This window comes from Andrena cerasifolii, chromosome 3 (assembly GCF_050908995.1).
Source record: "Andrena cerasifolii isolate SP2316 chromosome 3, iyAndCera1_principal, whole genome shotgun sequence".
Classification (NCBI taxonomy): Eukaryota; Metazoa; Arthropoda; class Insecta; order Hymenoptera; family Andrenidae; genus Andrena; species Andrena cerasifolii.
In genome coordinates, this window is record NC_135120.1 from 16,675,810 (window position 1) to 16,690,780 (window position 14,971).

General features: G+C 32.9%; 1 protein-coding gene across 4 annotated transcripts; it reads left to right on the top strand.

Annotated features, from left to right (window-relative positions):
* The first annotated feature begins 918 nt into the window (after positions 1-918).
* On the top strand, positions 919-14,493 carry LOC143367333 (bridge-like lipid transfer protein family member 3B). 4 transcript variants are annotated; one of them, XM_076809006.1, is made up of 18 exons: positions 919-1,119; positions 1,514-1,715; positions 2,207-2,398; positions 2,738-2,963; positions 3,046-3,212; positions 3,283-3,442; positions 3,516-3,773; positions 3,862-4,101; positions 4,209-4,235; positions 4,721-4,813; positions 4,904-5,091; positions 5,180-5,417; positions 6,029-7,227; positions 7,306-7,440; positions 7,987-7,998; positions 8,905-9,270; positions 9,381-9,528; positions 10,652-14,493. In XM_076809006.1, the coding sequence occupies exons 1-18, from the start codon at positions 1,076-1,078 to the stop codon at positions 11,017-11,019; spliced, it is 4,263 nt and encodes a 1,420-aa protein (XP_076665121.1). In that variant the 5' UTR covers positions 919-1,075; the 3' UTR covers positions 11,020-14,493. The 4 variants fall into 4 exon arrangements, with proteins under 4 accessions (XP_076665121.1, XP_076665122.1, XP_076665123.1 ...); XM_076809007.1 differs by lacking the exon at positions 7,987-7,998 and having other exon boundaries at positions 920-1,119; XM_076809008.1 differs by lacking the exon at positions 4,209-4,235 and having other exon boundaries at positions 920-1,119.
* Positions 14,494-14,971: the final 478 nt, after the last annotated feature.

Below are 14,971 nucleotides of genomic sequence, written 5' to 3' on the forward strand. Positions count from 1 at the left end.
GTGTGGTGAAACCGCTCTGGCATGTTTTCAGTGGGGGAAATACGCACTTCCACGCATGCGCGTGATGACGCTGCGACGTTGAACCAATCAACGCCAAGTTGGGAAACGATGAGAAACGAAACGGCGCCACCGTCAAGCCAAGTGAGGCCGCGGCCAATCAGCGTCGCCGGGGAATCGGTTGTCAACGATTTTTTTTTGTCGATTTCAAGTTTGATCGAAAAAAATGACTTTTTTCACATGTTTCCATCGATTTCACCCGAACTACTGAACCGATTTGCAAATGTTGTCAGGTACCTTTGTTGGTGATTCAATTATCTTCAATTTATTATAATTTCGGCCAAATCGGTCATTCGCGACACGAGATATTCGCAATTAAGTGGGACCATCTTTTTGACAGACAGGTAAAAAGTTCACCTGTCGATATCTCGAAATCGTATCCATAGAAATTTTTTTGGACCTTATTTTCGGAATCAGCGGGCCATTTTTCATAAGAAAAAGTGTGGCATCTGCTGCACAAGATTTTTTTTTTATTTTGTAAACTAGTGTTATTCTTGAAACCTAAGAGAATTCTCTCAGGTATTATTCTTTTTATTTTTCAATGTCTGTCATCTATTTTCTTCATTTTAAAATGCAACGCGAGAAGTGGCTCAAAAAACGAACCATATTAGTGTAAGTTTTATTATGCAGGTATGCATGTAATCGTTAATCAAACGAACTACTTGATGCAGATTAATACAGTTCAATTTTATTTCTACATTCTGTGAAAGCTATAACGATTTGTTTAATAACTTGCGAAATTTAGAATAACCCTAGAAACATTTTGCTAACACTAGATCCAGTGTTACGATACTGGGACGAAGGGAAAGGGGGCACGGAGGCAAAAAGAAAAGAAAGAAACTAGAAATTCAGCTGCGCTGTCCATGGTAGTCCACTTACTGACTACTTGAGTCGAAAGTTGTGCCAATCGTGGCATGTATGAACGAATCGTAGTCGAATGTAAATGTGTAGCGTTAAACTAACCATGTCGAAGCGCATATTAGACACTGTAGAAACTAATTGAAAGTAGTAGAAAAAAATGGTGTCATTAATAAAGAAGCAGCTGCTGAAACATCTGTCAAGGTATCTACACGATTCGATTATTAAGCGTATCCCTGCTGATTTATCTTTAATATGAGATTAAAAAATCGCACCACCCTTAGTAAATTCGGAGGAATTTTATAAACATTCGCAGCTGTGAATAATTCCATCCGATTCAGTAACTTACCAATGCCATACTTGCCAAGTTATAAGTATTTCCTCGTCGTTACCACTTCCATGCGTTGGAATGTCAATTTGAAGGCAATCATTTCAAGCCATAACTTACGTAAAATTGATTGTCTACATTGTTATGCCCATATTTCATGTATTACAATATGTTACGTATGAATGTGTGTATCTGTGCGAAGTTTAATACTAAGAAGATTTCAATGCTCTGATGTGTTAGGAATATAATGTTTTTTATATGAATTTGTAGGTTTACCAAGAATCTATCGGCTGATAAAATAAATTTAAGTACATTCAAAGGGGAAGGTGAACTAACAAACTTAGAACTCGACGAGACAGTTTTAACAGATTTGTTAGAATTGCCATCATGGCTTAGATTAACAAATGCTTGGTGCAATAAGGTTTCATTTCGCATACAATGGACCAAGCTAAGAAGTGTTCCTATTTTTTTGGTAAATAATATCTGTAAATATACAAACAGAGACATATGAATCATACAAATTTTTGTAGATTCATTCTTATCGATTATCCTTAACCGTATTAAATTCTTATCAATTACCTTTAACCTTTGGTGCTCACACAGGGTGTATCGCACCCCAGGCAATTTTTCTCTCTTTGTCAATATTTCTGTAAATTTTTAGACCTTAATATTAAAATTTAAAAATTTGGTGAGTTGTAACAAAAAAATTGCTTCTCTCGCAACTACTTTTCAACTACAAATTTCAACATATCCAAATTTACATTTTTAGAAAAAGGCAATCAAGCTTTAATAGTCAATAATATGAAAATGGTAACTCAAAAATGACGCTGGGGTGCATGAAACCTCACGTGACCAATTTTTGATTATAAAGTGTGACCACGAAGGGTTAATACAAAAATATCACGCAATATTATTAATAGCATTCACCTGTTAACGCATAGTATTTCAATTAAATATTTGTAGAGTTTGGATGAGGTTCATATAGAAGTAGAAACATGCGAGGATTTAAGAGATTTATCTTCCCCGCAAGGATTATCTTCATATACGGGTCCTGTGAAATATTCTTTCATACATAAAGTTATTGATGGTATAACAGTGGCTGTTAATACTGTATCAATCACATTCAAAAGTCCAGCATTTATCGCCTCAGTTCAGGTACATGATATTATTACTTTCTCTATTAACATGTTTGTTAATGTAAGTCTTACTACTATAAGCTTCCTATAGAAGGTCAATGTCAAACATATGCTACAGTGCCAATTTTAAACGAGGTTTGCATTATCAAAAGTAGATAGCTTAAGAAGCCTGATATGTAATATCGTATTTCTTTCGCATGGAGTAAAACTGCTTAAAATGTAGCACGGCTTCTGGCGGATGATTTTTAGAATGCATGGCGACAGCAGACACGTTGATAAAATTTATTTTCATATTTTTATTATGGTAACGAGGTATTTGAAGAACGACGGCCATTACAAGCTTGTTATTTTATTGTAGATAAATCGTATTATCGTGGAGTCAAAGTCTGCATTATGGCAACGTTGTGATTTAAGAACCACTAGGTTAAAAGATCCTGATCGTGGGCAGTTACTTATTTTTAAAGAGCTAGAATGGCAAACGGTTAGAATAGAAGCGCAAAGTACTAAAGACAAGAATCTTACGCCATTACGTTTACTTACGAATCAAGCGAGATGCCGAATCACCATCAAGAAAAGAATATCAGGTTAATAATATTTATTACATGCGTAATTATTATGATTCCTCCGTTTACTATAGAGTTAAAAAAGCATATTTATGTATTTTAGATTGTTTTGTTATGGGATCAAGACTGATTCTTATATTAGACGACCTTCTATGGGTTCTGACAGATTCGCAATTGAAAGCGGCGCTTCATTTTATTGACTCCTTAGGAGGTCTCATAGAGAAAGCTACGAATTTAGAACGTAAAACCAAAGCAGCCAGGAAATTAGAGGTTTGTAAATACATGATTAAAGTTGACTTGTACTTTTTTGTGACCGCACTTACAATATTGATATTTAAAGGTGTTGCCGGAGTATCAAGCGCAAATATCTCAACAGTCGAGAACAAAGAATCAATGTAATACTGCTATATCAAAACTGTTCACAAGATACGATGTCGTGGAGACTTCTTATCATTTTGTTTGTCAGAGAATTGATTTGCACTTGTGCGATGATCCTGGCAGTAAGTAAACGTAGAACTCTTACCGTTCGTTATATTATAATGGTATTATAGCGTTGGATTTCCTCTTAATTAGGTGGTAGATCCACTCACCCTGATTTAAAAGACGGCGGTGCACTGCAAATATCATTAGTTAGATTTCAAATTGATTATTACCCATATCATTTGGCACTGGCTGATAGAAAACATTGGATTAAGTACAGGGAGAATGCTACACCTCATAGTCAGTGGTTGCAGCAGTCGTTGAGTTCCTTTCGAAGCCAGTTCATGGATCTGATCGATTCTGGTAGAACGCAACACTCTCCTTTGACGAGAAGTCAGGGAAATGTTATAGGTTCGTATCTAAGAGAATGAATGTAAATTACGAAGAAGTATATGTATGTAGTTATGACATTTAGAAAAACATTGTTGTTTATATTTAGTTAGTAATGCGAAAGGTTCAGGAGAGAATTTAGAGAAGGGTAGTCAGTCTCAGAATGTAAATGCAAGCTCCCACGAACAAAGAAAGTCGCAGCATCCGAGTGGTAATCCTGTAAAGAATTATATTTTGGAACAGCTTGCTAAATTGATGACTACATGTATCATAATAAGGATCGATGACTTTACTTTATACAAAGTGACGACTACGTCTCGCAATCCTATGCCAAAAGAATTTATCACAGGTATATATAAATTTCACGATACTTCGATTCATTTAATGGACCTTTTTTCTAAATATTGCCTTTCATATAAAGTCCTTATATAATTGTTTCGTTTAATAATTGCACAGCTCAATCAAGGAAGAAACATGCAGCAGGTATAAATTACGAATAGTTGTAGTATAACTATTTTAATATCGCATTACGAGTACCAGATAAAAATAACTTTATGTTTGAGAAGTTCTGTTGCTTCATGTGTTATGTTATTGTTATCGTATAATAATACATGCTAAGTAAATTAGCATTAACTTACAACTTGGTGCAAAAGATTTCTAACCACGATTATAAATGTGTAATTAATCATTAGTACATTTATAATTGACGCGAAATGCAATTGGGAGATAAGTGAAGTATAATCACTGTATAATTTGCTCGGAAAAATTGTTCATTTGTATACCAAATACTGTACTTTATGCAATCTATATGTATACATAGTTCGCATCCATTTGTAATAATATATAACATATAATGCTACATGAATCTTTATTTTTACACAGAGTATATTCATAACGCATGTATATTATCGAGGAATATATTTATACATTTACCAAGCCCTCTACTGAAACATTTTTATTTTGTTTAGGTGATAGAGACAAGTTTTGTCTCCCAGATGATGTAACAATTCTCCATGCTGAGTTTACATATTACTATTATCCTGGAGATATTACATTTCCATGTAGGTAAACATATAATTATTATTTTTTAAGTACAATTCTGCCATAAATTATGACTGTTACATAACTTAGAGTACTTTGTAACTGTCTAGTGCCACCGCCGAAATTTTATGTACAACTGAACCCTATTCAAGTAAATTTCGATGTTTGTTCCTGTTTGTGGTTTAATTCTTTCGCATTAAATTTGCATAATTCTTTGATAAACGAAGAGAAACGAGGAACACATACTTCCAATAACTTAATGTACTTTGACGTGAAAATTGAAGCTATACTTCCAAGAGTAAGTGATAATACGTATAATATATAATATAGTATGTACATTGCAACATTTTACATCATTGTATTAACACTGTAATTACTGTTTTCAGATAGTTTTTGAAAGCCAACAAGATTACCCGAATCAAAAAGATAGGCCGAAGTCTTTGCATATTCAGACATCAAGAGCGTCCATCACAAATGTTCGCTCCTCAGAGAGATCTTCAAGAGCAGACTTAGTGCAATGCTTGAATGCTTTTCAAATGGGTCAGATGTTCTTTGGTACAGAGTTCCCGAATAAATCAAACGATTTTCTTGTTGTGACTGATAAATTTTTAGGACACTGCGCAGGTAAGAACAGATTCAACAGATTTTCAAATGTAATTCTTTCAAAAACTAAACCTCGTTTACAAAAAATATACTCCAGAATTCCAACTCGTTTGTAGTACTTCTCGTGAAATGTGACATGGTATATTGCATCCTGAAAATTGTTAATTTCTTAGACACGTTTGAATGAACTTACTGGTTTCTTATTTTATAAGAAATCACTTCTCATATTTTGTCCTGCCATTACCGATACACTTCATCTGTAATAGAGTATGTAGAGTGTTTCAAAATATGTGGGTGTAAATTTAGGGGTAAAGTGGGGACAAAGATAATAAAGAAAGTCCGTATAAATATTTGTCCTATTTGACGTCGTTTCCAAGTTACAGATGGTTTTGTATTTCAATAATTCCCGTTACAAACTGGGCTAGTATAATCGATTTCACAGAGCTTAGGAACTTGTATTAAAGCCTAGAAGCTAAGTTAGTTGAAAAGTTTTGAGACTTGTACCGAAGCCCAAGTAGCCCCGTAGTCATTTTCAGTTGTTTCCTTTGAGTTCGGCCCAGTTATTAGAATCACCCTGTATACGATTTTTATAAAAGTGTATTCATTCACTACAATAATGTTATTTATTGCAGGTACTGATAATGTACGCCATCCGCCACCTAATTTTAGTAGTAACTCTGTACATGAATTGATTCGCCAATTAAATCGAGAACTTTTATGGACGGAAGCTAAAGACGTATGGTGCTGCAATTTAGAGCCCGTTTGGGGGGACTTCTTCGGTGCTCGAGCAGTTGGACAGCATCGTCCTGTGCCATTTCTCGACGCTTTTCCTTTAACTTTATGGTGTTACGTGTCGATGAATCAATCGGATCCGGAGAAATCCTCGACCGCTGATATCCATGGTCTTGCATACATAAGCAATCTAGTTAGCGTGCAGATAAATCATTATCAGTATTTGTTTCTGTTAAGATTGGCGGAAGTTTTATCGGAAATGGCGACGTACCTAAACATTGATTCGAATAAAATATTGAAAGTCGATTCCGGTAGTTCACTCGTTATCGGCGCACTGATACCACAAGTAGAAGTAACATTTGTTATGCCGTCTCACACGCCCGGCAAAGAGAATTCCGGAGGAGATTTGGAGTCGGTCGTGCCAGACTCCTCTAGTATAGCTGACGATATCGCGAGCTCGTCTGCTCCGTGGCAAAGTAACACGGAGCGAGTCGAGTACCTTAGTAAAAAGATGAACATAAATGCTGAAATACCGACACCGCAGAGTGAAATGTCCTCGATGTTGTCTATGGACTTTCTGCATTCTGCTAATGCAACTCAACCTGCTGTTACGTTCAAGCAGAACGGCGCTAATAAGTATGATCAGCACGCGTTAGTAAATACGTCGCACGAGAAACAGAGTGTAGGCGTAGAAGAAGAGAAGGCATTACCCATTTTACGGTATGCAGTTGAATCTACACATAAACATAGTAAAGGAGACTCGTCCTCGAATACACCAGTCATTCCAAATAATTTCAATGCCGGTCTTTCTTCTATGAAAAAAGGATGGAGTAATTTAATGACATCAATCGATTCAGCTTTGAAGGCTTCTCCGGAAGACGGTAGTAGTGATACTACGTCCATAAGGAGCGATGTTAGCTCTGATAGTGAGAACTACGTCTTAGTTACTCTTCAAGATCAAGAAAGGTTGGATACAATGTTTACTGTTGATAATACAATTAGGATAACAGCGGTAGAGGAAGCTAGCGAGGTAGTTGAAGAGACTCCCGATACGCAAAGTGAGAAATCCATGGATAGTGTGTGCAAGCGAAAAGATATCGTAAGTTTCTGCGACGCGGCGCGTAACATGATAAAGTCGAAGCTTCGAGTTCCTTGACAAATATAATTGTTTCGTTAGGTATCTATGGCGACATTTAAATTATCCAAAGTTGAATTTACTCAACAATCCTGTGGATACACATCTTCGATCAAAGTTCAAGTGGCAAATGTTGGTAATGACGAATGCTCATCTATTCCGTGGGATGAATTTCAGGTAAGATAAACATGCGTTAGTCTATTTAAACAGAAACTTCTATTTTCAAACTGATCTATAGATATAAATATCGGAGTCTGAATTATTGCTGTAATCAAAATTGTATTGTTCTTTACTATCTTTTTCATGTAATAATTTTATTAGACATTTTCAAGTTTATTTATACACTATACAAGCAGTAAACAATTAAGCATTAATAATTCTTAATCAACACAGATCCAATACTTAATAGGAAATATCTGCTTCAAAGTTTTATTGCGATTCGTTGCGGCGTTTCGAGTATAAAGTTTTAAGACATTAAACATTTAAGTTTCTTTATATATATTATTCTACTTGGACTCTACCGGTGATTAACCTTTTATTCTTAGTTAGTACTGCAATGTGCAAAGGAAGTGAATTTTATTTCTAGCTTCATATCACATACATTACAACCATCTCATACTATATACGTATATATTTATACAACGTTTGTCTTTTAACTTTTTTGCATGCCTCTCCTGCGTCTCTCCTTCTCTTGTGAATGTTTTTATGTGGCACTTGTGGCAGGTCAAGAGGAAGGTATTGGCAAAATACTTATATATTTATTTATATTAGATGCCTTGTATTACATACATATATTCTATTGCACGTTGACTTTTCAGTACATTAAATTATCATTATCATTATACAAGCTCAATACACATCTTTAGTTAATGATTTTCATTATACACAATCATCTAATTTCAAATGATATCTAACAAGCGATCAGATCATTCATACATGTGTAATACACGTCCAGAGTACTTAACATGTACGAGTAATTTTCCTAGGAAATTATTCATTTTGCATTACTTTTCATTTGCTTGAGTAAGTGACTTCTATATGGGTTTACAGAGTACACTGTTTGTTTTGCAATCAAGATTTTGAAGCTACTTAATTTTTGATTTTGTGATATGTATATCGAAATTGTGATAACTTTATGTAGCATGGTATGAAATAATGCTTAGCTCGAATGAATTTAACAAGCTTCTAACTGCATTTAAAAGTATGTATGTTAATAAATACATCTTTACAAGATTTATTAATGTACAATACATTTATTAGTGTACAATATATAAAACCACAATAATAATAATAATAATAGACGATATTCTTATTTAAGAGTACGTACAATGTACAGCTTTTCTTTTCTTAGTTAAATGCTGTAAAGATGTTATTAATAGATTAAAAATTATACTTCAATTTGTCCTACATAAGTGACATGTAATATAATTTTGTATTTGAAATTTGTCTTTTTAAATTATATACCTATTCTATTTCACAGAATTTGATGCTTACAAAAGTCCCGGTAGGGTATATAATTTAAACGAACAGAGAACAAAGTCTATTATAATGTAGCAGATTAAATGTTCCTATAAGATATCTCTAAGACACGCATATTTACTTCTATATAAACTTATCTCTTTAATATTTTCTGTTTGCTAGACCAAATTCAGTGCACGATCTAGGGGTTGGGTTGAATTAGCTTCAGATTCGAACTGTAGATCGTGCATTAAGCTGCGCTTGGATCATGATTTAAAATGCAAGTCAGATTCTTATAAACTGTCCCAAGCGAGCCAAGCTGTAATTAATAAAAACATACGTTCCTCTCAAAGTAAAAATAATATTACCGAGCAAGAAGTATTTGCTTGCAATATCGATTTGCACAACAAACAAAGTGTTTTGGATTTATTCGAAGATAAAGTGGACGTTAAAGTTACTGACGTAACGATGGCCTTGTCGATGAGTTCAGTAACTGGGCTCGCGGACTTGTTCGAAGATGAGATTATACCTAAACCGATACCATTGGAGGTATATAAAACGTTGTAATAATAAACATCGCTCTGATTTACAAGTGAAGTTATAGTACTGTATACCATTGAATTTGTCATCATTATTAATTCTAATAATATTCATTGCAGATATATTTAGAGAGTATATCATTGCGTTTGAATGAAGATCGTCCTCCAAATAATATAACTTCCCCAGGACCGATTCCTATAGATCTGAATATTTCAAAACTTAGAATAGCGCGCGATGCGGGCGGTGTTTTTCACATTGAACCAGTTGGTAAGTAATAAAATGATAATCTTTTCACTGTTATCCGCCACTTGTGATGTATATTTTTGTTCATTACCAGCAGTGATACAACGTTGAATAACTTGTATACTTTTTCTATATGTATATGTGTGTGTTTCATCTTTTATAACTAAAAACAGACGGTTATCGAACACATGCATATAAACTGTTTTAATTACTTTATCGTGTAGAACTAATCCTGAGAAGATGTCCCAAGTTTTTGTAATACCCTATATGTATATATTATATTAATACCCTATGTAGATAGTATACAGTGGCGGAAGAAAGAAAGTTTACAACTTTTAAATTGCATAACTTTTTTATAATTGGTTCAAACGACATGATTTTTTTGAGCTTTACTATTTTTTTCGCTATTCCGACCAATTACAATTTTTTTCAATAAGACATATCACGTCACTTAGCAAACTAATCCTCTAGCTTCTGAAAAAAAATCATGTCGTTTGGACCAATTCTAAAAAAGTTATGCAATTTTAAAATTTGTAAACTTTCTTTCGTCCGCCACTGCATATATAATGTAACTGTAAAGAGTAATATTTCATTCGTAATACAGCATAGTACGTGCAATCCTTACAATTAGTAGATATTTAAATAACATGCAAGTGGCAGATCGTGTACTCATTTACTTCTTTATAATTGAAATTGTACATTACATACTTGTTCTCTGCATTCAGATGGCCTTCCTACTGTGAGCATTAATGTAACATGATTAGAGAGTTAGTGTTAGAGTTTACTGCTTACTCCAATCATATTATTAAAATAGAACCATAAATAGAGCCTTGAATGTGTGCACTTAATTAGGCATGATTTATTCTTTTTTCAAATGGATAAAAATAATTTTTGCGATTTATCACGTACGCTTATTGAAGTCCTAAAGTACGCAATTTATCAGTCAGCATGAGTGAACATATACAGCTATAACTTACATGAAATACGATATTCATAGGTTGTCTCACAGCATTGCTCGTTACCTACTAATAATTTAATCAATAAGAACATATAGTTTATTCACTGCCGATATGCAATTATATTTAAAAAGAAACTTAATTTTCAATGTTATTAAATGATTTACGTAATCGAAACATTTTGCTTGCAGTAAACAAATTAAACACAAGTCATTCCCTTACAACATTATCAAACAATGATAATCAGAAAGACCAAAATATAGATCACGAAATGGAATTAAGTATTTTAAGACAGTCCAGTAAGCAATTAAAATCAGACAATGAGGTACTCCGACGTCGTCTGGATGCTTTGGAAAAATTATCAGAGGAAAATGCGAAATTGATGCGCATGAAGGAAGAGTACGATACAATGAGATCGCATTTGAGCGCAGCGCAAGAAGATATACAGCTGCTACTGAAAGAAAAGAAAGCCTTGCATGATACAATAACGGAGCTGCAGAATCAAATAATTGGAAGTGGTGGCAGCGGTAACCGTGCATCTTGGTCAACTAAGAGATAGCACACCAGCTGCTTTGATTGTTCAAAATGTTGTAGCTCAAATAAGTCATAATAATAATTTTAATAACATAAATCTAATTATCATATTATTGAACGCAAATCGTTGTTAAAATGCTTGAATCTTCGTTGATACTTAAATTTCGTGCATTAGCTTTATTTTAAATTCATAAAGAATATGTCTAAGCGTAATTTCTTAAAAGCAGCAACATCTTAAAAGGTTCACTCCTGATTTTATACATTTGTCTTGTCTACCATGATTACGTTAATAACTGCCGGGCAAGTTTTTACAAAGATTTTACAAGTTAACAGTTGAGAGAGTAGGGAGTTCTAGAAGACGCACCTTCTGCGAAACATAATGCTTCTTACTATGATCAAGTACAAGGCGATAAATAATGGCAATATTAGTCAGTGTTTAGTATTTCCATTGGTAAACAAATATAAAGTGACGGATCGAATAAAATGAGCAAGTACGCAAGCGCGTATTTTAGTGCGCAATAATATCTGTTTGAGAATGATGTATATACGAGTACATTAAGATTTGCACGTACATATATTTGTTGCATACATAAATACAGAATGTACCCAACATACGTGTAGTATGCTAGTCAAAGTACTGCAATATATGTTTGGTTTTATAGCAATGGTTGTTATCTAGTATGTGAACAGAGAATTAAATATAAATTTTTTACCAGTGCTTCTGTTCTCTTCGTCATGAATGTTTTGACGATATTCGTAAGTAACTTTTAAATGAATGGAAGAATACAGTACACGGTGTAATAAACGTAAGACTTTAATAGGTATTGAATGATGCGTTGTTCGAGCCTATGGATAGAATATCTAATTTGAAGATGAAGACGTGGAATTGTTCATATTTATATATGACACTGCAATGATTAATTCTGTTGTTTGACAAATTAGGACAGTTGTAGAAACGACTATACGGTATACAGTAAAATGTGGATGTTTTGATAAGACTGCAAAATCAGCGTTATTCTGTTATTTCCTGTACGGCTGCTGGAGTAAGGATATACACTTCTCGATATTTACAATTTCCCCTATATAATCTTCGAAGACGAACGTTATTGAACTATATCCAAGAGGCAGGAAAAGTAAATTATAATCTAATGGTGTACTATAACGAATTCGTAAAATTATTATTGTAATTTGTCATTGTGATATATTTACATCTTATCATTGTTTGTCACTGTAAATTTAGTTTCTACGATGGGTTGCTGGTCAATCCTCTTGTCATAAAGCAATGAGGTATTTTTCTAGTGCGTATGGACAAAGGCTGTTAGTTAGATTTTCTTTAACTCTAGGAGTTCCATTTCTAAAACAGTCATTTCTACTATGGTATACATTTAAATTTCTTCAACGGATTATGTTACATCTCCATGAAACGTATACTTTAAAATTAATGTAATTTATTCGGAGTTTATGTATAACATACAAGAAACGAAAATTCATTCATATTTTATTATTAGATGAAGGGGAAAAGTTTACTTTGATTATTGCGCGTATCTTGTTTTGTCAATATTTCACTATTTTTTGCTTGATATCAGCTAAAAGTCTTTTCAATAACAATCACTTGTTGGAAAGAAGCCTGCATTACCTACATTATTATGGAATCATTTGAAGAGCTATCACAGGCTTGAGAATTAAGTGAACTAGGCGGTCGATTTTCGGAGACACCGCATCCTTTCTCCCGCCGCGCGTCTTGGCCCACGCGGCGGCTAGGACGATGTGGAAACCTATTGATACAATGTCGCCTCAATGCGTCACACGCGGTTCATATGGTACGGGCCTGAGGCGCTCCAAGCACCTTTGCCACCGGGAGGACCAAGACGCGCGGCGGAAGAAAGGAGGCGTTGCCTCTGAAAATCGGCCGCCGCGTTCACTTAATTCCCAAGCCTGAGCTATCACATCCTTTAACAAAAATGAAAGTTATTTCTACTTTCAATTTTAAGCATGTACACTAATTTTGTTAAACAATAATGTACCTTTTTATAGGACCTTCATTCGATGCTAACATAAATTCTTACAGAGGAGTTTTACCGAAACGATATTTTTACATCAATTAAATTAAAATATTCAGGTAAATAATCAAGATGAGTGTTTCATTTTAGTGTATTTCATTTGTGCATTGATATCGATGCTATTATGCAAATGTATATTATAGTAGACTTGACAACATATTTAAAATTATGTATAATGAATTACATATTTGGATATATGTATAAACCAGATTCAAAATACTGAAACTTTACACGTATCTCTCATCAAACTCGGACAGTGGTAGGTTTTTATGACACATGTACTATGAAAACTTTGCTTACAATGCATTTCTACTATTTTTTTTTTTTAATAATGGTTAAACATTTTTAATATATCGAAGGACATGGATTTTTCTTTTTATTACATATTACTACAGATTGTACCTGTAATACATTATTGCTACATTAAGCTACCCGGCGTTTATGTTGATATATATATATATATATATATATATATATATATATATATATATTCATCTCAAATGCTTCCTTTTCGACAATGCTGTTTTTTCCCCGATTATTAATAACGCTATATCATTATCAAAAATAATACGCTACGTGTAAACTATATATTCATTCTAAGATGTGTATGTTATTTATAAACGCTAACGAACGAAAGTTTCATGACTGATTATGAGTTTATTTCACAAATGAAATAGAATGTTAAAGTAGCTTGCAATTCTAATGATCTGGTAGACTATTATCATTTATATTTTATATTCAACTGTTGCGTGAACTTATTTTCAAATGATGCAATGTTTTTGTTTCTCTAATAAAAACGTTGACATTATTAAATTGTTTAATAATATTTATTAATTGAATCGATGATAAAGAAGCTCTACATTGCTTTAAAGTAGATATTCCAATATTCGATGGAACTTTCTATACAAATTGTTCACATATCTACACCATAATCCAAAAGTTCCGAAATTATTTTATAAGGCAAGGGAAGTATCGTTTTCAATTTTCTGTATGCATCGAAAATTATAATTTATGAAATAAGCTTATTCATTTTTTGGATAGATAAAATGTAAAAGTATTTGAAAAGTAATGTATTTAATGCTTTTATATTAAGAGTTCTAACAGCATTATATACACATATTTGCGATATTGTTTTTAAAAAAAGGATACCACTTTTTGGTGCCTCATGTTTTATGACTGTTGCTTAAAGTATATACTTAAATTACATGTTATTATTAACCTATGTATGTGTATTTGCTGGAGGTATCATTTTATAAACATTTTTTCCGTAGTCGTGTGCGAATTTAACAGATTATGTTAAAGTATTTTTTCAGTACTTCCTTAACTAAATATTTTATATTCAGTTTTACATACGTATGAGTTGTAACAAGTGTATTGTGATTGATAACATATATATTATATGAACATAAGAATAATGTGAATAAAATGATAAATTTGAATCTTGCTTGCTTCAAATTTTTTAATCGGAAACAATTTAGTATAATTGTTAGCATAGTGAATGCTACATATAATTCTTAATAATATTGTAGAAGAGAATATACGATCATCTGAATAAGGATATATTACGTATTCGAATGTACAAATTTTTTATAAAATTTTCAAACATTCTCTGCATTTGTTTGCCTGTAGTAAACTATAATTAGGCTTTGTGAGTCATTAATAATATTTGTTATAATATTTTACTTATAACAACTTCCTGAAACAGTATTAATAAGAATTATATTATGAAAATATATGTATAATTTTGCAAATTTATTTGAAATACAAGTGCTTAAAATGCTAGATAGTAGATGCAATAATGCATTTGAAGACTTAAGAATTTAACAAACTATAGTTTTATTCGAGTTGTTAAAAATAAAATACAAATATAAGTAAGATATTTTATTTTAAATGTAGAAATTCTTAAGTACCTTATAA